The sequence below is a fragment of the Danio rerio genome, chromosome 13 (assembly GCF_049306965.1).
Source record: "Danio rerio strain Tuebingen ecotype United States chromosome 13, GRCz12tu, whole genome shotgun sequence".
Classification (NCBI taxonomy): Eukaryota; Metazoa; Chordata; class Actinopteri; order Cypriniformes; family Danionidae; genus Danio; species Danio rerio.
The window spans coordinates 4203032-4227500 of NC_133188.1; the positions used below are offsets into that span (position 1 = coordinate 4203032).

The 24469-nt window shown below is 35.7% G+C and overlaps 1 protein-coding gene and 1 long non-coding RNA gene across 2 annotated transcripts in view; both read right to left on the reverse strand.

Moving 5' to 3' along the window:
* The window catches only part of ppp2r5d (protein phosphatase 2, regulatory subunit B', delta), a 64865-nt gene that overhangs the window by 36392 nt on the left and 4004 nt on the right, over window positions 1–24469 (reverse strand). Inside the window, 1 exon segment of the mRNA NM_213318.1 lies at window positions 20098–20269. Within this exon segment, the coding sequence (NP_998483.1) occupies window positions 20098–20269 (172 nt within the window).
* Window positions 13021–17469, reverse strand: LOC141377099 (uncharacterized). The gene is made up of 2 exons (XR_012389091.1): window positions 13347–17469; window positions 13021–13230 (listed from the first exon to the last, which is right to left on the reverse strand). It is a non-coding gene; the product is annotated as an uncharacterized lncRNA (long non-coding RNA).

Genomic DNA, 24469 nt, shown 5'->3' on the forward strand with positions numbered 1-24469 from the left:
GACTGCAGATGTGTACGAGAGCCATATTGGGGTCCGTTTTTTATAAATGGTATTACTCAATTAGATGGATTTGATTATTGACAGCTTGACATGACCCAGAATAGTTTTGTTCTTCAAAACTCATCTAGGAGGAAGCGAAGCTGATAGTGAAAGTATTGAAGTCAGAATTATGAGCCCCCCTTTATATTTTTTTCCCCAAAGATTTTTTTCAACACATTTCTAAACGTAATTGTTATAACTAATTTCTAATAACCGATTTATCTTTGCCATGATGACAGCAAAAAATATGGCAAGATATTTTTTAACATACTAGTATTTATTATAAAGTGACATTTAAAAGCTTAACCAGGGTAATTAGGTTAACTAAAGAAGTTAGGGTAATTAGACAAAACATTGTATAATGATGGTTTGTTCTGTAGAAAAATTCTCAAAGTGTAAAGCCTGTACAAATTTGTGTAACATATTTAACAAGCAGTTTCATTTATTCATTCATTCATTCGCTTAGTCTCTTAATTATTAAAAAATAATGAACCAAACAAACATTGATAAATACAGTTAAGCAGTAATACTGTACAAATAAAATCGAGCAATATCAAAAACATACATTTAATAATCAAATGTAAAATAACACTATAGTTTTCATTGTATATTTACATAAATACAATTGATCTTTCTTAAATTCTGGATACTTTAAACGGCTCGCAGTCGCAGGTTGTGAAAACACACGATAAACATTTTGGTAACTTTATGGTTAAACATTGCATTGACAAATTATAAGTGCTTTCAAATATATCTCCTGATCAATATTAATCCAGTCCAATGTTGCAGGTTCTGCAATGTGACTATTGCATATGTGCATATTGCGATATCGATACTGAAACAATATATACAGTAGTGCAGCCCTAATTCCTACAGTAACTTCTTTTGTCTAACAGTTGAGCCAATCAGTAGAAATTCTGTAATGATGCTTAAAATATCTTATATTTACGGTTTTCTAAATCCAGCTGAATTACAGTAGAGATTTTAAGGGTTTTACTACTTTTATCAATACACTTATCAGTTCTGCACTTTAACAGTACTCTTATCGTTACTTTTTGTAGTGTTTTTTTTTTTTTAAATTTTACATGAGATTCCCAACAGTGCAAACAAATATAAAATATAGCAAGTTAGAAAAGGTTGGTCAGTTTAACTATGCTACTTTAGGTAACGTTTATTTAGCAATAATTCTCTTGTACCGATAACAGAACTATTAACAGAGCTTATCAGTACTTCAATCTTTGTAATTTAGCAATGGTACCGATAAAGTACCGAGATTTAGGCCTGTCACAATAATTAATTAATGAACTTATTGCACAACACATGGACATGACCTTAGTCACTTTTGATGAAGCAATATAGAGCTGCACAATTAATCGTAAAAAGATCGCGATCTCGATTCGACCCCCCAATCTCGGTCCTGAAGGGCCGGTGTCCCTGCAGGGTTTAGTTCCAACACACTTGCCAGGATGTTTCAAGTATACCTAGTAAGACCTTGATTAGCTTGTTCAGGTGTGTTTGATTAGGGTTGGAGCTAAAATCTGCAGGACACCGGCCCTCCAGGAATAAGTTTGGTGACCACTGCCCTAGATGATCTTAATCCAGCATTTCTACGATTCTGCCAATCATATTTTCAAGTTCAGGTGAGAAGCAAAAGTGGCCGCACAAGTCTTCATTGTTTTACATATGTTGTTCATCAACTTGGACAACTCCAAAGGATGTTGAAGGAGTCACATGCTGTATTTTAAAGATATAATTCACCTCAAAAATGCAATTTCTGTCTTCATGCAATGTATTTACGACCGCAAAATCACACGTGACATGAGCTGACATCATATGTTACCACAGAGAGGGCGGTGAACAGAACCTAGGCTGTGAATTACAGGTAACACAGGGCTCGAAATTAACTTTTTTATTTGGTAGCACCGGTGCTCCCAACTTCAAATATTTAGGAGCACCAAAAAAATTTTAGGAGCACCAGAAAAAATTTAGGAGCACCCACCAAAAATGAATGAGCACCGCTGCAAATTGTTTTTTAAGGGATTTATTGTATTTTAAAACAACATTAATGGGACTGACAAAAACCAGAAACAATTATCTAACTAATGCTGCGAAGACATTGATATTTGTGTGCAATAATTCCAAAATTAATGTCTAATAATTAGGCCATAGAATATTAATGATGATAAAAAATGACAATAATAGTAACAATGAATTCCATTTCTCATTATGATACTGCCTTGAATGTGCATGAATGTATGTTATCTGCTATAAAAAGTCTGTTACTTTATGAAAAATAATTGTATAGTTTGCATCAAACAAAAATGAAGCATTGCAGTAAGAAATATTTATTTTGTGCTGCTGTTTTTATATGCATGTCAATTTAATAAATAATATTTATGCTACAAAACAAACAAAAGATTATAATAAATCATTCAATTCAATGATGAAAGCTGCAAAGCAGTCATCAGTAAATAAATAAAAAAAATTATATACACCTCAAACAAGAATAGACAAAAGAAAGTAAGTAAAGTCTCACTTCTATCACTCTTTAAAAGTTTTGGTTTCAGTTTGTGTCAATTTAGAGGTTCAGTCTGAGCTGATCTTCATTTTTCTGTGTTAGTGGAAAAGCAGGCGAGTCAGCCGACCCAATTTATGAGCAGGCAGAGCAGGATTCTTGCGCTAACCATCGGCGCAATACCGGTCTTTGTTATGAGCCGCAGTTTCAGTGTAAACTTAGTAAAGGCGAGCTTCTTTGGCGATGATATGTACAGTATTAGATTTGACTTTTAGCGGACATTTGCGCTGAACACGCAGTGAATGCAACGCATGGAGATTCGGGCACCTTCTCCAAGAAGCGCGTACTCGATTGATCTCAGCTGGCGGATCATTATTCACCACGTGACGTGTCATGATCGCTTTCATCTGCGCCTCAACTTTAGGTGGGGTTTGCAAACCTGTGTGCTTTAAGTTTTTACTCTTCAGCCGTTTGCATTTCCCGTGGTCATAAAAGCTCCTTCCCTGTCATCTGACAGCTGAATACCTTGAGTGAGTGACAGCTAATATGAACCAATATAGCGGCAGGGAAGAGCGATTCAGCACGTTTTAGAAAAAAACAAAACAGGTCGCACAACAACCATTATCTGCAGTCGCACTAATGCTCCCAGATATATTATGAGGTCGCATAGATTAATTTTCGGGCGCATATGCGACCAAAATGGTCGCAATTTCGAGCCCTGTAACATTAGTAATAATGTTGTAAATAATATTCAGTTTGTGTCACAGAGTGCTCGTTTGGTAGCCGTGCGGGAAGTGAACCGCTCTTAAAAGTGGAAATGAAACCGAAAGTGCACACAGTGTTGCCAGATGTAGCTGACTGATTCCAGCCCCAAAAGTATCCAAAACCCTCTGAAACTATACATTTCATTAAAAGAAATGTTACAACACTTTAACTAAAAGATGAATGGTACAAAACAGAGCAAGCAAACATGTGAACAGCATAAAAATATCTGTGTCCGGGCACTGCAGCAGCCCACACGGAGCAGACACTTTAGCAGCACATGGTCAAATGCCTCACAGAGGACCTACTTGATTATCTCAAAGATGTCACAACTCCAGCAAATCAAAGCGGTGTGTGACTGCAAACCTGGAGCTGCAGAATCCACAGGGAAACATTCACCTCTTTTTCCGTCTCTTATACACATAGAAACGTTAACGACACAGAAGGTTTCTAGAATAACAGCAGTGTTTACTTGCAAAAAACAAATGTATGAATGTCATACTGATATTCATTATCTTATGTTCAGGAAATTAAAAGCTGAATCTCTGCTGAGCAGAATGTAGTCCATCATGCCAGACGGTCAACTGAGTCACATCAAATGACAAACGACACGTCAGCGCTGTGAGCTCTGACACTGGTTACTGTGGAAAGCAATATAATAAAACCTGCAAGTGTTCGACAAAACACACTAGGTGTATGCCAAAAGTCTTTTGACAGTTTCCTCGCTGGTACCCCAAGATAATCATGTAAGATATTAGTAATTATTTGGTAATTGCTAATAATATGTTATGTAGAAAAATTAAGATGACTGGCTATAATATATTTTAACCTCAAAATGGATGGTATAATAATAACCAAAAAATCCAATAAATGATTTTAATTTAATTTTAAATCATTTTTTATCTGCCATCCGGGACCCATAAACACAAAGAAACCAGCATCTATTTTAGCCTATTATTAAATCATGGATTAATTTATTAAAGCATTATTGGTCACTTTACAGTAAGGTTTTATTAGTTCATGTATTTATTTGAACAATACTTCAGTCATAGTTCAACATTTACTAATGCATAAGTCCAAATTTAAAAAAATAAATAAATAAAGATAAAAATGGTAATAAATGTACTGTTAATGTATTTACATGAAAAAAAATAATGCAACCTTATTGTAAAGAGTTTTACATAGCTTTACAAATTAGTTTAAAGCATTCAAAAACAAGATATTGTATTATTTGTAACTTTAATACAACTTAATTTTATTGAATTATTTATATGCAGACCTGTCCTCAGGTCTCTACACTGGCTCCCAGTTACATCCAGAATAGAGTTTAAAGTATTATTACTTGTCTATAAATCACTATATGGCCTAGGACCTCAATGCATTACAGATATGCTCACTGAATACAAACCTAACAGATCACTCAGATCTTTAGGATCAAATAAACTAGCAACTCCAAGAGTTCAGTCAAAGCAGGGTGAATCGGCTTTCAGCCACTATGCCCCTCGCTGCTGGAATCAGCTTCCAGAAATGATCAGATGTGCACCAACAATAGGCACATTAAAATCAAGACTGAAAACACATCTGTTTAGCTGTGCTTTTCCTGAATGAGCACTGTGCTGCGTCCGACAGACTGCAATATTATGTTTTTCTCTTCTTTTTTATTCTTTTACATCACATTTTATCTGTTCTTGTTTTTGATAATTTTTATTATTTGTTTTTATTTTGCTTATACTTGTTTCTTTTATTCTTGTTTATGTAAAGCACTTTGAATTGCCACCATGTATGAAATGTGCTATATAAATAAACTTGCCTTGCCTATATAATGAAGACTATACTGTTATTTCGCATTTAATAATTACACTTCTGTCTCTGAATACCGTTAAGACTCCCCAGAAAACCACAAAGCACTGTTTATGCTCTATTGTTTTCATCTAGGTTTATAAATCTCTCCTCTAAAATCATCAGTGTATGTCTGTACGTGGTGTAAAATTATGGAACAGTCTAGATCAGACTCTAAAACAACGTCAGGATATTAATCAATTTAAAAAACTGTATAAATATATATTAATAAAGGAATATAATGATGAAGGTGACTGAAAAGGGATAAAAAGAGAAAGGTATGATGAAAATTTAATTAATGGCTACTTGCAGTACTATGTTGTTGTTGTTTTTTTTTCTTTTTCTCTATTTGCAGTACTATGTATTTTATTTTTTCTTTGGGTCTATATATTACAAAATGAAAAGGTACAACTGGAATCAAACATATTATTTATCAAAGATGCCAAAAGGATCAAATATGTTTCATGTAAAAAGAAGAGATGAGTAAAAGAATAAATTAGTTTAAGTAATAAACGAATGATGTACAGTATGTGGTAATGGGGTGGAAGAATAATAAGCTTATGCTTCATCCCGCTCCATTTTCGACTATATTGAAATGTATTTCTTTTGATAATGATATTGTATGTATGATAGTTTTGTTCGAAAATAAATAAATCAAATAAAAAAAAAATCTTAATCAATGCAAAATTATAAATTCTTTCCAAAGTTCCAAGGGCTATTCCAGTCATCTGATGAGACTGTATTCATATCGCAATACATAAAAGCTGAAAAACATCATCAGAATGTCCGATTTTTCCAACACCATGCAGCCCTACACCTGACTGCATGCCCAAAATAAAAACATCATCATTATAGACAGATATTTCACATCTCAGGCCAACATATAACAGACAAACCAGGTCACCGAGTCCAACAACAAATAATAAAGCATACCAAATGTTTCCAGAGGCAACTTCACAGCAAGATCACAATACGACTATTGTGGAGCTAATCACAGAAAACACGCAGTGCTTTTGAAGAGCTCATGCAACACCTCAGGGCTCCCAGACAGATGATAAAAAATAAGAGTGAGATGTGCATGGTTCAAAGGGCAAGATGATTAAAATAGTCTTTTAAAGTGATAAGTGGTCACACAATAGTGTGCTGAGAGCATGACAAAACCAAAAGAGCTGCTAATACTGCTAACTTCTGGGCCTTACCCCACATGACCAAACTGATATACAGTTGAAGAATTATTATCCCCCTTACATTTCCCCCCAATTTCTGTTTAACAGAAAGAAGATTTTTTTCAACACATTTCTAAACATAGTAATAGTTTTAATAACATGACAGTACATACTATTTTACAGTATATTTTTAAGATACTAGTATTCAGCTTAAAGTGACATTTAAAGGCTTAACTAGGTTAATTAGACAAGTTAGAGTAATTAGACAAGTCATTGTAAAACAATGGTTTGTTCTGTAGACAATCAAAAAAATATATTGCTTAGGGGGTTAGAGCTGCACGATTCTGGCAAAAATGAGAATCGTGATTTTTTTGCTTAAAATATTTTCTCACGATTCTGTAAAAGTAAAATAAAGGTATGGTAAAAACAAACATACGGCACAACATCGATGATAATGTGTAGGTCTACTGGTTTATATAAATAATTCTATTCTACTTATAATAGTTATGATGTTGAATTATTATGTTTGAGATATATGCTTGCAATCTGTCATATTATACAATTTAATTCACTGGTAAAATCAGACATTTGCCATTATCAGATTATATTCAACAATATATAGGCTAGAGTAGTTATACTGACATTGTAAACATTTATTTTTATGCACAACTGTGTGTTCGCTATGAAAGAAAAAACGTATCAAACGCTTGTCGTAATCATAACTCTAAAATGCGATTTGATCATTTAAATGAAGTGCACACTTTCGGTTTCATTTTGACTGCTAAGTGCTTGTTCATACTTCGCGCGGCTCCCAAACGATCACTCTGTGCCACAAACTGAATATTAGTTGCAACTGTATTACCTGTTGCTCGCAACATATGCAGGCTCTGTTCACTAAAGTAGACGCGCGCGCTTCTATCATTAAGCGCGCGCCCCTTCTGTGATAACAGCTCACGGTCAGCAGCTGTGATTTCCGGATCGCGAAAACATCATTATATGAAGACAAAAATTACATTTTTAGGTGAACTATACCTTATAAATACAGTATGTGACTCATTCAACATTGTTTGGAGGTGTCAATGTCACTGAGCAATGTGTGTGAAAAAATAAAGACTCGTGCGGCCGCCTTTTTTTCTCTACTGAACTTGAAAATATGACTGACAGAATCGTAGAAATGCTGGATTAAGATCGTCTAGGGGGTCGAATCGAGATCGCGATCTTTTAACAATTAATCGTGCAGCTCTATTAGGGGGCTAATAATATTGACCTTAAAAAAAATTGTAAAAACTTTTTTCTATGCAAAATAAAAACAAATAAGACTTTTTCTAGAAGAAAAAATATTATCAAAAACACTGGTGAAAATTTCCTTGCTCCGTTAAACATCATTTGGTAAAAAGGAAAAACAATAAAATAAAAATTGCAGGAGGATGTCACAATTCTGCCACTTCGGTCTTGTTAATTCTTGTTTCAGTGACAGAGTCCGGACATTAGTCCTGTCTTGCCTGGTATGTCGTGCTCAAGTTATTTTTTTTGGGTTAAGCACTCATATGTCTTGTCTATAGCCCCTTTTACACATACAGACCTTTCCGCAAAATTACCATCAATTTTCCAGAAAGGTCTGTATGTGTGAACAGGCCCTTTTTGAAAAATACAGGTAAATTCATTCTTGCTATTTTCCGGAAAGAGAAGTTGTAAGATTACCAGTAATTTGCCAAATTGCTGCGCTGTGTGAATGCAGAAGGAAGATTGCCGGAAAGAGCGTGTGCACGTCTAGAACGTGCTGACGCGAGACGTCTACTTTAGCCAATCAGAACAGTCAGATGCATTCACATGCGCGCGGTTTATGAGAATAAAAGCCTGTGAATGTTTTCCCAGACACATTTAGCTGCTGGATGTTAGTCAGATAATGTTTCTAAGTTCCTTCTTAATGCCAACGGTGTAAATAATTATCGATAAAATGCTTATGATAAGTCGTTGTTTGTTCACCTTCAAGCTCATGCATGTGCACGTAAAGCAGCTGGTGAGCGGCAGCACACACACTTATTATGAACATATCAACATGCAAAAGTGTTGTGTTGATGTTGTGTTTAGCACGTGGTTTATGTGTACAAGACCTGCATGCTTTATGTCGTGTTCACACCAGATGCAGAACGCGCAAATAAAATCATGCTATTCGACCGTAGGCACATGAAAATGCCAAGTTTACACGCTTCATAAACGCGTCAAATTCACTTAACACCAGATGTGGATTTGCGTCATGGGCAGGGCTTCTGTGTGCCCGGTATTATAGCTTTGTTTGTAATGGCTAACATGGATTTGATTGAGATAATAGCTGTGTTTATGTGCTTTAGGAAGGCTGATAAACTTTGTCAATTCATTTCGAGTCCATTAGATCCTTTCAGAGGTGCACCCAGCTCTGGGAGTTCATCAACTCCTCCAGAAACTATACTTGGATGATGGAAGCTTTCAGCGGTGCTTGCGACTGAGCCGAGACCAGTTTGGTGTCGGCAAGAGGATTTTCCCTTGACACACCCACAACAGGCGCTACATCATAATCGCTCTCCTACAAGAGCAAGGTCCTGATTGGTTAACGCGGCACATATGTCCCCTGAAGTTCAGACTTCCTAACTAGAACAATTTGCGCGTCAATTGACTCATTCGCACAGTCTCATTCACGCATATTACACTGCAGGATGTCTATTCATGTCTTTGCATTGACTTAACATGTGAATCACTCGCGCTTGATGCTTCATCCGCATCTGGTGTGAACGCAGGTTTCATGTGAACACGCTGTAAATGGTTCTCTCACTGGCTGTGTGTTCTAGTTCCGATTTACATGAGCACATGGCTTGTGTTGTGTCTTTGTACCATGTGCTCTCCCATCTGGTGTCTTGTCCCACCCACATAGTTATCTATTACTTATCATTATGTTCACCAGCCCACTTGTCAGTTTATTGGTTTGCGTTCCCTATTTATTCTCCCAGTGTGTTCTGTCCTGTGCTGGTCCGTCATTGTTGTTCATGTGTCAGTCAAGTCCTAAGTTTTACATTTATCACAGCACACGTGCTGCTGATGATGTGACAATAAGGGTTCTTTCACACCTGTGAATCGATTCAGTTGTTCCGAAACAGAGATTACAAATGTTACATTGTTGCTCTTTGCTCTTGGAGCGGTTCGCTTTCACACTGCAAAGTTTCTAATCGGACCAAAAGAGCTAAAACAAGTCACGTGCGGGGAAACTCTCCTCACATTGGTCAGAGTGTCAGGGTTTATTTTGCAGAGTCTCACTCAGCTGTCAGTAGAGGTGGAGATTTGGTGGTGTTTGACAAGGTGCGCGTAACTTGTCTAAAGAGTGAGGAGAGATGCGGTGGGGAGGGGTGAGAAGGGTGCGCGACGTAGCCTATTTGAGGACCGGGAGGGAGAAGCGAGATTACCGGGAGATTATCATTCGTTTGCGGGCATCTGGAGACTCGCGAAACTTCCCGCCCTACTCATAATTCTCTCTTCATATGGCCGTATGCATATTACGTATCCATAAAACACTGTGATATCCACTTGTTAAGTGGTGACGTGTTTGTGACGTATGTAATACTGTTTCCGGGTCCAAGCTGCCATTCATTTCAGTGGAAAAATCATTCGTTTATGATCACGTTTTATTCCTATCACACATTAAAGTTAATTTTACATAAAGTCATAGTGTACACAACAATCTCTGGGCTTGCTGCATAACAAATACCAAAAATTTTACAATTTATAAAAAATGAATCACTTTCTGACCATCGGATATTAGGCATGGACATATATACTGCTATCGTGATTTTCGAAAGTATTAAATTGCTTTGTAAACGTTTATTATTACCATTTCATGAGTCTCCTCATTCAGTTAAATAGAGCGCTTGGACCCGGAAGCCGCTTCGCGTGACGTCACACTAAACAAGCGGATAACCGCGCTCGGATCAGATCGCTTTCTCACTGCAATCGATCCGCTTCAGAGTTTGCTTCAATCGAGCTGAGACCACCTCATTCAAGCGACCTCAGAGCGATTGATTTAGCGCGGATCCGAGAGCGATTGGTGGTTTCACATGTGTTAAACGAACTGCGCTAACTGGGCAAACGAGACAGGTTCTGAAACAAAAGTGTAGGTGTGAAAGCACCCTAAAAGTGATTTCAGGTCCTGCTGAGTCAAGTCAGTCTTGTAATGTGCTGTGCTTTTCCCCCACAAGGTTGTTTTAGTTTCTTTTTAATAATAAAATCCTTGGTTATTTGCAATTAGGTCCTGTTAAATGCAATTACCATCTCCCAAACCCTGACAGAGGACTAATAATTTGACGTCAACTATATGAAGCAACCAGCACACAGGGTAGGCATGAAATTCTAAAACGCTCTCCTAGAGGACACTGAGCTGGATTCAGTGCAACAGCTTGAGTGTTTGGAGTCATAGCAGATTATTTTCACGGTGGAGCATGAGCTAAACATAACCCAGGCTAATCGTCCAAATTATGGCCCAATGACCTGCTTCTGTCAGCAGCAAAGCAAATAGTGTAATCGCTGAATATTCTTTAGTAATGATAAAAATCCCATTTCATATCTGATATTGTGAAAATATAGTCATGTGAAAACCCTACTGAATTTCACGCTTTTCCATATCAGGACAGACTTAAAAAGAAAACAACTATATATAGTCCTTGTCAGATCTTACAATTTGAAATATAAAGCATCAGTTCTTACACTGTCATTACTATTTTAACAAAAAGAAAAGATAGAAGAGATTTAAGATAGAAAACAAGATAGAAAAGCCATGGTTGACAAACTTTCCAATGTGTGTAGATGCACTTTTAGCAGTAATGACTCCAGTATGTTCTGTTTGAGGGTAAAAAAGTTGGAAAGGGCTGAGTGATGATGTACTGTTTTTTTGACACTCCAACATCCCCATAAGTCAGATTGTAAATGTGTCACGCTGCTCACATGTACACCTAAACATGACGATGGCAGCTGAGAGGAAAGAACAGTTTCATAAACATCTTTCTCCACAAAAAGCTGCAGCATCACATTAGCAGTGTCTCGTTTAGAGCATAGGTCTCAAACTTGATTCCTGGAGGGCCGCAGCTCTGCACAGTGTTGCTCCGACCCTAATCAAACACAGCTGATCCAACGAATAAAGGTGTTTCCAGTGAAGAATGGCCAGACTGTTTCGAACAGATAGAAAGGTAACAGTAACTCAAATAAGCACTCGTTAAAACCGAGGTCTGCAGAAGAGCATCTCTGAACACACAACACTCTGTCCAACCTTGAGGCGGATAGGCTACAGCAGCAGAAGACCACACCGGGTGCCGCTCCGGTCAGCTAAGAACAGGAAACTGAGGCTACAATTCACACAGGATCACCCAAATTGGACAATAGAAGATTTTAAAAAAACGTTGCCTGGTCTGATGAGTCTCGATTCCTGCTGTGACATTTGGATGGTAGGGTCAGAATTTGGCATCAACAACATGAAAACATGGATCCATCTTGCCTTGTATCAATGGTTCAGGCTGCTGGTGGTCGTGTAATGGTTTGGGGGATATTTTCTATGCACTCTTTGAGCTCATTAGTACCAATTGAGCTACATGTAAACGCCACAGCCTACCAGAGTACTGTTGCTGACCATGTCCATCCCTTTATCACAGTGTACCCAACTTCTGATGGCTACTTCCAGCAGGACAACACACCATGTCATGAGGCGCAAATCATCTCTGTTTTCTTGAACATGACAATGAGTTCACTGTACTCAAATGGCCTCCACAGTCACCAGATCTCAATCTAATAGAGAACGTTGATGTGGTAGAACGATGGAGTCGCATCCTGGACGTGCAGCCGACAAATCTGCTGCAACTGTGTGATGCTATCATGTCATGTAAAGGGGGTCCAACCCGGTACTAGTAAGGTGTACCTATTAAAGTGGCCAGTAAGTGTATATCATGTACATATATATCTTAAGTTTAGATGCGAATAATTGCAGATAACTTTGCCCAGCATTACTTAAAAATAAACGGAACTTTTTTTTTAGGCTTGCGGTTCTCTTAACGTCAACATTCCTCAGCAGTCAGAGTGACGGTTCAGTGACAGTTCTCTATGCCTCACACAATAAGCGGTCTTATTACTGCACGGACATCTGTATGGTATACTGAGATCATCCTGCTGCAGGCAACAACTGCGTGACACACGATGTTCTCCACAAAACTGTGAAAATATATGCCAGCAGTCATTCGAAAGCCTGTTCAAAATATGTCATCTTGAAACTTACATAATCCACTTATGTTAAAAAAAAATGAGAACAGAGCTAACCGTGAATTCATCTACTTGTGCACACAGCTAAAATACATCCACAAATAAATTATGCATGCTGTCGTCTGCATTCTGCCTCCACCTGTATCAGCTTTTAGTCCACTGATGTATTTATTATCAATCAGACTCTATTCATAATGAATATTACTTCAGTCTACATGCCTATTTACTAAAGATGCCGCTCAATACTCAATATAACATAATATAGAACTGTTCGGAAAGACCTCCTCAGTTCAATATGCATATAGAAATTGTATTTTGCATGTCCCCCATTGCTTTAATTACTAACTGGCTCTGCGCATGTTAGAATGTGCATTTGAAGGCATAAATGATGTTTAACAGACCAAGAATTTTTTTGCAGTATTGCCTATAATATTTTTTTCTTCTAGAGAAAGTCTTATTTGTTTTATTTCGGCTAGAATAAAAGCAGCTTTTAAATTTTTTAGGCCATTTTAAGGTCAATATTATTAGCCCCCTTAAGCAATATATTTATTTTAAATTGTCTACAGAACCATCGTTATACAATGACTTGCCTAATTAACCTAGTTAAGCCTTTTAATGTCACTTTAAGTTGAATACTAGTCTCTTGAAAAATATTGTGTGCTGTCATCATAGCAAAGATAAAATCAGTTATTAGAAATTAGTTATTAAAACTATTATGATTAGAAATGTGTTAAAACAAAATCTTCTTTCAATTAAACAGAAATTGGAGGGAGAACACAGACAGTGGGGCTAATAATCCAGGACCGCTAATAATTTAACTGTATGTCCATGCACTGAAACACAGCACCCCAAGAGTAAAATGTCCCATCAGTTCTATCTAATCTCTAGTTCTTTATTTGCTAATGCATGGGTTAACGCAACTGTCAAAAGCCAATATAAAGTAAATCCCCACCAGCGGTTACTTTATTGGGTTCCACCTATATGAAATCAACTTTATGCAATTTTAAGAGATTTAGGGCATTAAGACTAATTAAGGCCTTATCTTTACACTATGGAATTTAAGACTTTACACTGACACCTAGGCCTGTCTCAATAAGGAATTTTTATTGTGCTATATATCATCACAGAAATTGTTGCGATAAACAATATTATTGTCATTTTGAGATCATTTTACGCCATTGATTATAAAGGGTGATTGAAAAAGAATACCGCAACTTTGAAAATCTGTCCTTATATCAAAGAAACATGATGGAAGCTTGGGTAATTAATCAATGTGAAGAGCACTTAAGCTTTTTAAAAACTTCAGAGCTTCCTTAAATCGAAGACAGAAAGAGCATGGCTCTCCTTTTCTTCTTTGCAGAGTTCTTGATTTTTAAAGTTGTGGTATTCTTTTTGAATCACCTTGTATAATAGGGGTGTAGTGGATCACAGTTGATCTGCGATTCTTACTTTTTTTTTTAAACTTTACTAAATTTGGAACAAATTGCAGAGAGGTCGTCTCTCGCGTCATTTAAATAACATGTATGAAAGCATTTAGGCTTTCCTGTAAAATATAATGATGAAGTTGTGGTAGGTTATTCAGGATGTAGTGGGTTTCTTAGGTTATTAAAGGCGTTTTCTATCATGAATTGTTTAGCCTGTATTAATGCATTCAGTGTAAGCTGCACAATTAATCATTAAAAGATCAGGATCTCAACACCCACGCAACAAATTATATATATGATGGTGATTTGCATATGTTTATTAATCCTTCCAGTGGCTTCATTCAAATCTATGATTGAAAAATACAAAAATCAAGAAAGAGATTCAGTCTTTAGTTTACAAACAGTCAAATTACACAGAATAACTGGGAGAACAGTTTAAAGTTTAAATATAATCACTGATGTTTATGGTAAAGACCACAATGCCCGTGATATGCATTTTACATGACACTCAAAAGTGAAAGTTGTGGGCAGCAATTATATTATTTAGCCAATAGGTTGCAACAACCTCCATCAAAAATATGCCACTGAATAATTCTTCAAAAACGACACATCTAGCAATGAAACAAAGTTTTATGAGTGAACAACTAAATCATTTATTGAAAATGAGAGTAAAAATAAACATGAGTTGTACAACTATGTGAGATTTCTACATTTAGCGTTGTCAGCAACAGTAGCTGTAACAGTGAATTTCTCACAGTGCGGAATATTTTACTATTTTTTTAATTCAGCTAATTATTCCTTTATTTAATTTTTTATAAAATTACAGGTTCCAAGTTCTCTTTAGTAAAACAATTTTTTTAGCAGCGCTGTATTTGTAGTAAATGGAAAGCAAATTATATTTGTCGCCTCCCCTTTTTTGACGGATCCGAAAATTGGTCTGATCCATGACTAAAAAAACCATAATGTGATCCGAACCGTGGGATTAGTGATCTATTACACCACTATTATATAATGATTATATATAACAGCAAAATCATGCAAATAGCCATGAACAGAATAAAATACTTATCATTTTTTTAAGGTTATTTAGATTTTAGAATTTGATGTTAAAAAGGCAAATGTCCTATACATTCTAACAAATGTCTTATTAGGTAAAAGTTCAATTATAAACTTTGTCATTGGTGAGGTAGAATGCAAATGACATTGTAAAATGGCTTTAATGTTATTTGTTAATATGTAAATATATATTGCAATGCCAAAAAAAAAAAAAAAAAAAAAAAAAAATCAGATAATCTCCAAGTATTGCATGATTAGTTGCTGTAGCATCAACATTGGAACGGCTTAATTAAACTTGCCAAATCTTCCAATTTCACGGGTGCCGTTCGAACTGGTGCAATCAAATTCCAGTCTGTTTGATAATGGCTTATTCATATTCAAATAAATGAATAGAAGGTCAAACATACAAAGAATGAAAATGCAACACACATAGGGTGATAAAAAATGAAAGAAACATCAAGGAAAGTAATGAACTCATCAATAAATTTCTCAATGATGGCTGATAAATTGGTATAAATCGCTCGCTTCAGTCGAATTCCTAGACAAACACAGAGCTAGTTTGACTTAGTTCTCACACAAAGACAGGAAAAGGGAGATCTCCGTGCTTCCTCTGTTTGTTTGCCATGTGAACATCCAGAGACAGTGCCAGACCACCAGAGGTAGCGTTGCCTGGGCCAGAAACAAACACACAGACACATTGTTCTGGTGCATGCGTCTGTTTGGCACCCCTCACAGAAAGGTGAATACAGTAAATGGCCAAGACTCCTCAAGAAACATCGTGACGCATTATGTAAGCTAGAGTATTTTAAGATACAGTTATAGTTAGTCGAGAGCGATGTTGAGGGTACAACTTAAACACTACAAAACAAATCGCTGCAGTAATTGTTTTCTCCATGAAGGAAGACATTTCAAAGTAAACTGGTGTTTTACATTAGAGCAGGGTTTCCACAGGTTTCACCAAGTCAAATTTAAGACCTTTCTAAGACCGTGAAGAACGACATTTCAGACTTACATAGGGCTATTAAAGGACAGCAAAAACAAATTCTTATTAGTTATTTCTTAGCCACTTTTAAAATAATGTGAAAACAAGCAGACCCTAGTTGTACACTACCTGACAAAAGTCTTATTGTCGATCCCAGTTGTAAGAGGAACAAATAATAACTTGACTTCGAGTTGATCATTTGGAAAAGTGTCAGAAGGTAGGTTTTTTCGATGAATCATCAGTTGAGCTGCATCCCAATCATCACAAATACTGCAGAAGACTGGAACCAGCATGGACCCAAGATTCTCATAGAAATCAGTTAAGTTTTGGGGTTACATTTCAGTATGGGGGTGTGCGAGAGATCAGCAGAGTTGATGGCAACATCAACAGCCTGAGTTATCAAGACATTTTTGCTGCTCATTACATTACAAACCACATGAGAGGGCAAATTCTTCAGCAGGATAGCGCTCCTCATACTTCAGCCTCCACATCAAAGCTTCTTAAAGCAAAGAAGGTCAAGGTGCTCCAGGATTGGCCAGCCCAGTCACCAGACATGAACATTATTGAGCATGTCTGGGGTAAGATGAAGGAGGAGGCATTGAAGATGAATCGAAAGAATCTTGATGAGCTCTGGGAGTCCTGCAGGAACGCTTTCTTTGCCATTCCAGATGACTTTATTAATCAGTGATTTGAGTCATTGCAGAGATGTGTGGATGCAGTCCTCCAAGCTCATGATGGAGTCAGACACAATATTCATTCTGTCTCCACTGCAGCATGAATTTATATTCTATACTGGACATTATTTCTGATAAGTGAAAAGACTTTTGTCTATGCAAAGTCAGATCTTACGGTATTATTTGAATATTTAAAAATCAAGGCATGATCATATTTTATTTTAGTAAAATAAGCGTAATCTAGAGGCCTTTGCCTTTCTTAAAAGCCACTTCTGCTACCAAATGATCAACTAGAAGTCCAGTTATTATTTGTTGTTCCTAAAACTTGGATAGGCAACAAGACCTTTATTAGTTGTGTCTGGATGTGTTGGATCGACTGGGTAACTTTACATAAAGAAAGGAAAATTAAGATCCATTTAAATGATACAAGACAACATTTTAGTCAATTTAAGACTTAACGCATACTGAGAAACAGCCCAAGGCTGTTTCTCAATTCCAAGAATGCAGAGAACGGACTTGTGTTCTTGTAAAGACCGGTCTTGCCAGGTATCCTCGGAAGAACGAGCTCTGGAGACCACGAGAACAGAGATTGCGTCCTGTGAGGAATGAGATGCTGCGTTCTTCCTGATGGTCACATGACCTTCATGCGTTTTAAATAAAAAATTATTTAAACATTACAGCATGCATACAAAGATTTAGTGTTTTTCCCCTTTTCAAAATATATACTCTGCATCAAAACATTATAACTATGCATTGCACAATATAAATAAAACAGATTTTAATATGAATTTCAGCAAACAAACACCCTTAATGTTTAATTCCTTTATTAAGATGTCCATGGTAATGTTTATAGTCACCGTTTCATTTAGGGAAGCTCCTGAGGTAAGTAAATTATATCTTTAATAATAAACCTGTATAAAATGCTGCGCTTCCCACCTACAGTCGCAATGACTTCTGGGAATTCTAGAGCGATATCAATGCTCAAGTTAGCATTGTTGCGCCCTTGATATCAAGAACACATCCAAGAAGTTTCACACGTCCTCCGTACTTGCGATCTTAAGTATTGGAACTGAACTTTGGCAGCTGATAATGACGTTACATGAGAACACGAGGATGCAAGACCACTGAAGAACGTATCTTGAGAAACAGCCCAAGTCTCCTTAACCAAAACACACCTGAATTCACATCATCAGCTTATTAGCAGAGACTGAAAGACCTGTTAAGGGTGTGACAGACAAAGGAGACAGTGCAGATTTGGTGGTCCTCCAGGAGCGTGGTTGACTCTACTAAATCATTAATTGTTCCATCTAGTCAGACCACCTGGCATAAATATTAATATCAAGGGTAAACAGGAACTACTATAATAAAAACAAAACATTAACCCATGACAGTGCTAATTTAATTAAACCACACACTCACACACTTTCTAAGTATAATCCCCATCAGTTTCTTAGAAATGAGCAAGCTTGATTAGGTTGGAGATTAGACAGTAACTCTCTAAAATGTGAGCGGTGACAAGGTTTCACTGTCCTACTTAGTGCAGACACTTGCACTGCTGATCCAATTACCGTCTATGAGTTGTCATGTGCTCAAACTCCCTGTGTGGCCAGACAGTACAGGCTTTCCCTGACTGAGAAAAAACACCACCAACAGGAGAACAAAACAGAGAGATTTACTCCTAGACTGTCACCCTCACTTTTTGAACAAACATAAAAAAGAGAGATGATTAACTTTAATGAATCCCAGTCTGCAGTGCTTTATTGATTAGATTTAACCTTGGTCTCATTTCAAAGATGACTCGGGTTGTACTTGAGTAAAGAAAGTTTAAAAAGTTCAAACGAAATGTATGTACCTTTAGGTTTATGAAAATAAAAAACAAAAAAATGTGTATTTAATTATATTATTTAAAAATGTGCATTTAATTATATTATTTAAAAATGTGTATTTAATTATATTATTTAAAAATGTGCATTTATTTATATTATTTAAAAATGTGCATTTAATTATATTATTTAAAAATGTGCATTTAATTATATTATTTAAAAATGGGCATTTAATTATATTCTTTAAAAATGTGCATTTAATTATATTCTTTAAAAATGTGCATTTAATTATATTCTTTAAAAATGTGTATTTAATTATATTATTTAAAAATGTGTATTTAATTATATTCTTTAAAAATGTGTATTTAATTATATTATTTAAAAATGTGTATTTAATTATATTATTTAAAAATGTGTATTTAATTATATTATTTAAAAATGTGTATTTTACAAAACCTGTTTAAGCCTAAAATAACAGAAAAAAATTAAGCTAAATATCTAAACAAGTTATATTCCAAATTTAAAGTTGATATCTCAAGAATTGAGCTTTCACAAAGATTTTGTTTGGGCGCAGTTTCCATTGGTGACCATTCAAGGTCACACCCTATGTTAAGCAATATGACCTGCATTTATTCATACTTTCTACAATGTATGTAAAGTAGTTCCAAAACATTCTGAAGTAGTATGTGAAGTTTGGCGTTTAATTTAGCTTCTAAATAACATCTAAAAACATTCACATGTAGATTGCTGTAGCAAAGTAATACTTTTGGAGTGAGTATCCTTGTTGCAAATTAATAAATAATTGAATAACTGAATAAAAAAAAAATAATAATTAAAAATCAGGGGGCGAGGCAGTGGCGCAGTAGGTAGTGCTGTCGCCTCACAGCAAGAAGGTCGCTGGTTCGAACCTCGGCTCAGTTGGCGTTTCTGTGTGGAGTTTGCATGTTCTTCCTGCCTTTGCGTGGGTTTCCTCCGAGTGCTCCGGTTTCCCCCACAGTCCAAAGACATGCGGTACAGTTGAATTGGGTAGGCTAAATTGTCCTGTCTATGAGTGTGTGTGTGTGTGTGTGAATGTGTGTGTGGATGTTTCCCAGAGATGGGTTGCGGCTGGAAGGGCATCCGCTGCGTAAAAACTTGCTGGATAAGTTGGCGGTTCATTCCGCTGTGGCAACCCCAAATTAATAAAGGGACTAAGCCGACAAGAAAATGAATGAATGAATGAATAAATAATTAAAAATCAGTCACCAGATATGGAAAGTAGACATCAAGCTTTCAATTTATATTTATATATAGTTTCTATATATAAATTCAAATCATATTTCGGCATAACAGCTCCATCTGCCAGATTAACAGGCAAAAGTAATAATAGTAATACCAATGCAGGCGTCATGTGAGGCTGCCCTCCAACGTTTTACACAATTAGCACCATTCACTGTGAAACGTACACAACAACAGATCATTTGATCATTTCCAAGAAATCTTCAAAAAAAGAGAGCTATAAACGCTGCCTCTTCAGGCTGTGTTCTGTTTAGAGTAGCTTTTTTTTTTACCTTTGAGGGCGGGAAGTTTCTGCAGTTCCCGATTCTTGCTGAGGTTGAATCGTGATGAACTCTGTCGACGCTCCTTCTTTACAATCTGTGGCCCACCTGAGTACTTAATTTTGTTGAGCTGAGTGGGAGGTGGAGTGCTGTTGCTCGGACGCTTGCTCGCTGTCTGCTGGGCCTGAAAAAAAAAAAATAGTAAAAAAGTTCAGAATCAAAATAGGTGCATTACTGTCCTGTTCTATAGCACCACTTTAAAATTACTCATTTAGTACGGTGCTCTTATTATGTACATACAGTTGAAGTCAGAACTAATATCCCCCTTGAATTATTAGCCATTCCTGTCTATTTTTTCCCCAATTTCTGTTTAACGGAGAGAAGATTTTACCTTGACACATTTCTAAACATATTACTTTTATTAACACATTTCTAATGGCTAATTTGTTTGTCTTTGCCATGATGACAGCACGCAATATTTTACTAGATATTATTCAGGTTATTAGCATTTGGCTTAAAGTGCCATTTAAAGGCTTTACTTGGTAAATTAGGCAAGTTAGGACAATTAGGAAAATCACGACTACAATATGCATTACATATTGTCTGATGTAAGTACATATAAGGCAACTAAATATAAAGCAGGACTGATTATTCTTTCAGGTCTTGACATCATTGCTGTACAACAATACTGAGAAAAGCGGGTGAAAAAGGTACTTCATTTAAAATATTTAAAAATAAAAATCTGACTTAATGCTGGATATTCCTTTTGATAATTATTCTGATTGTTATATTGTAAAACGATGAATAAATAACAAAAGTAATAGAATAAAATAAAAATATAAATCCAACTGCAATAAAGAAATGTAACAAAAGAGACTTGCTTTGTAATAAATGATGACCATCAGAAACAACAAAAAGCAGAAGTGAGAGCAGAAAGCTGCTCATTATGAACTAAAACTTGGCATTGTTGCATATTAATCAGTAAATGACATAATAAAAGCATGTACAACAATAAGCTTCTGTTTACTTGCTACTGATGATGTTGTCTAGTATAGATGTTGTACTGAAATTGGCCTTTTTTCCCCACATTTACACTTATTTCCCAAACAACCCATGTTGAACTGTGGTATTTCACCGCGGTGAAACATCGAATAGCACCTGTGCAACTACTAAATCTGTTAAAGCACAAAGCAATGCACCACATCAGTCAACAAATTGCAAGCAAACTGCCTTCAACTGCCATGGGAGTTGAAGTCCACAACTAACCTAACCTACATACCTCCTTATTACCATATCTAGATTCAGTCCACATTAAACATTCATGAGTAGCCTGAGCTGCACTATCAAATAAATATGTCTTCCTTGCAAGATCAGAAGGATCAAGCATCACAGAAACCATGTGGCAATAGGTGAAAAATACAGTGTTACCAGTAGGACTGTCCCAAAAGATATTTAAACAATGTAATAATTAGCCATTCGATTGAGAATGTGAAAATGTAAATCCTAAACAAATAAATAATGAAAAAATAAATAAATAATGATGCTGTTACTAACAAAAAAGTGCAAGAACTAAAAAAAAAAAAAAAAGTTTTACGTTTGAAGTCATTTTAGACTTTTAAAGCGTCACACCAGATTCAGTTGTTAGGTACCCAAATGAAAATATACTATAGTAGTTTACAGTAAGCAGTGTTTTTTTGTTGTTGCATGACATATTGCACCAAAAATGTATTGCAAAACGATAAATGATAGTATTGTCATTTTAAAACCATTTCATGCCACTCATTATATGATGCCAAAATGACAATAGAACAGCATCATAAAGCAAGTACACTCTTTCAAAAAACACATCATATTTTTTTCTTGAGAATATTTAATACATAATGGAATTTAGCCATTGGAATTAAAATGAGAAATTGTAAAAACCTAAACAAATAAATAAACAATAACAAATGTTAACAACCCAGTGGTTGAATTAGGTCTTGCACACCTAGTTCAAAACACACGCAAGCGCAGGTTGCCAGATTGATGACATCAACTGGAGCAAGGAAATTGAACTTTAGAACTGTGACTCAGTGCAAGCCAACACATATCCGTGATTTAGCATCTACATTTAATAATGTTAAAGAGGTTTAATATGTATTAATTAGATTATAACATACCTTACCATTTCAATTGAGTGCAGTTAGTGCACTATTCTGTGCTTCTAAATGGCTGCATTTAAAATTCTGTGTTGTTAGAACATGGGGTTACAAATGTAATCTGCTCACCTAGTGTTTACGTGCGTAATATTTATATTATTTGCTAATTATTTACCACCTCATGTGGAACTCTGAATCTGTGTCTCATTTCAGTGTCTGCTATGTCCATATTTATATTATACTATATTATACTTTATACTATACACTGTAAAGTCTATTTGTTTGATAAATTGATATTTTGATTATAACAACAGGTCTAGACACTATTTTAAAATTTGTTGTCTTTTAATGAGAAAAAAATGCATGTCAAGCTGTATATGACCCTGGTGTATAAGCCAAGGCAGACTGCAAAAACAACCCTTTTTTATTACTGTGTGAAATAAATCTTAGCTAATACAATATTTCTGCCACTGACACTTTGTGTGAGGCTAAGACTAATTGCAAAGGCAGTTAATCGACCGCCAGTGAAAATGTCACACTAAGCCATCTAAGACTGCCAATTTTCCCCTATGGCAAAATGAATATCTCAGAAGCCCCGAAACTAGTCTCCAGCAGCAAAATTGAGGGGTGTATGTATGTAGATAGATAGATAGACACACAGACAGACACTTATAGAACAAAAAATAAAGATATTATTAAATATTTATTATTTTATTTAAATCATTTATACAATGATGACCATGTTAATTTACATTTGATGGTTCAATTTCTGTACTTGAATACTGTTAAGACTCCCCAGACACCCATAAAGCATAGTTTATTTATTTATTTATTTATTTATTTTTGCTTGTAATTTATTATAATTTATGAAGATGCACTGTAAAGAAAAAGATTTGATCATCCCAGTTTACAAATAGAGCTATTCAAACCATCTGGTGAAATACAATATCGTGATGGATGGATGGATGGATGGATGGATGGATGGATGGATGGATGGATGGATGGATGGATGGATGGATGGATGGATGGATGGATGGATGGATGGATGGAACACTAGAAAGAATGCTAAAACGATAGAACGATGGATATATAAAACGCTGCATAAATAGACAGACAGACAGAATGTTAGAACGGTAGAAAGCTGGACAGTGAGAATTCTAGGTTGATAGAAAGCTGGAAAGGATGTTAAAACATTAATAGAGACAGATAAAAAAAACACACACACACACACACACACACACACACACACACACACACATATATATACATACACATATATAGACAGAAAGAATGATAGACACAAACAGAGAACAACAGATAGAAAGAACGATAGATAGAATGATGGATTGATAGAATGATAGACAAACAGAATGACAGATGGATAGAATGATACATATGGAAAGAACGATAGATAGATAGATAGATAGATAGATAGATAGATAGATAGATAGATAGATAGATAGATAGATAGATAGATAGATAGATAGATAGATAGAAAAGATTACAGATATACACTTTTTAAAGAAAGAACGATAGAAACAAACAGAATGACAGACAGAAAGAGTGATAGATAGAACGACAGATAGAAAGAACGATAGACAGATAGAAAGAATGATTTGGATAGAACAATAGATAGAACGATGGATGGATAGAACGATACGACAGACAGACAGATATTTGAGCATATACAATCGATTATTCAGTTTCAAAGACAAAACGGGAATTAATCTAATAATAATAATAAAAATAAAATTAATATCCAAAAATTAGTACATCCAAATTTATATGCTGGGGAAAGATATTAAATAAAATTGAAGAGGAAAATCGAATGAAATAATATATTAAATTAAATTATAATAAATTATATATTATATTAAGAAATATATATTAAGTTTAGATTTTTATTTTTTTTGTAGTTTATTAACTTTTCTTAAAGATATTAGTCGAGCACATTTATATTTTAATAGAAACAACTGATCACACTGTAAACCCAGCACATCGATTAAAACAAAAACAAAGCTGATCTCTTCTTTATAGGAGCACAAAATCAATGCTGAACCACAATGCATTACCCGCAGTTCAGATGGCTGTGGAAACGTATCAGCGTGTGATGCATCCAAAACAACTATGCACTGATGGCTTCTAATGAAGAAAAGCACAACACGGTCTAAGCAACAAACCGTATGTGTGTGCGCGAGTGTTTGTGTGAAGAGACGGACGCTGTGAGACACATGTTGAGGCCTGCC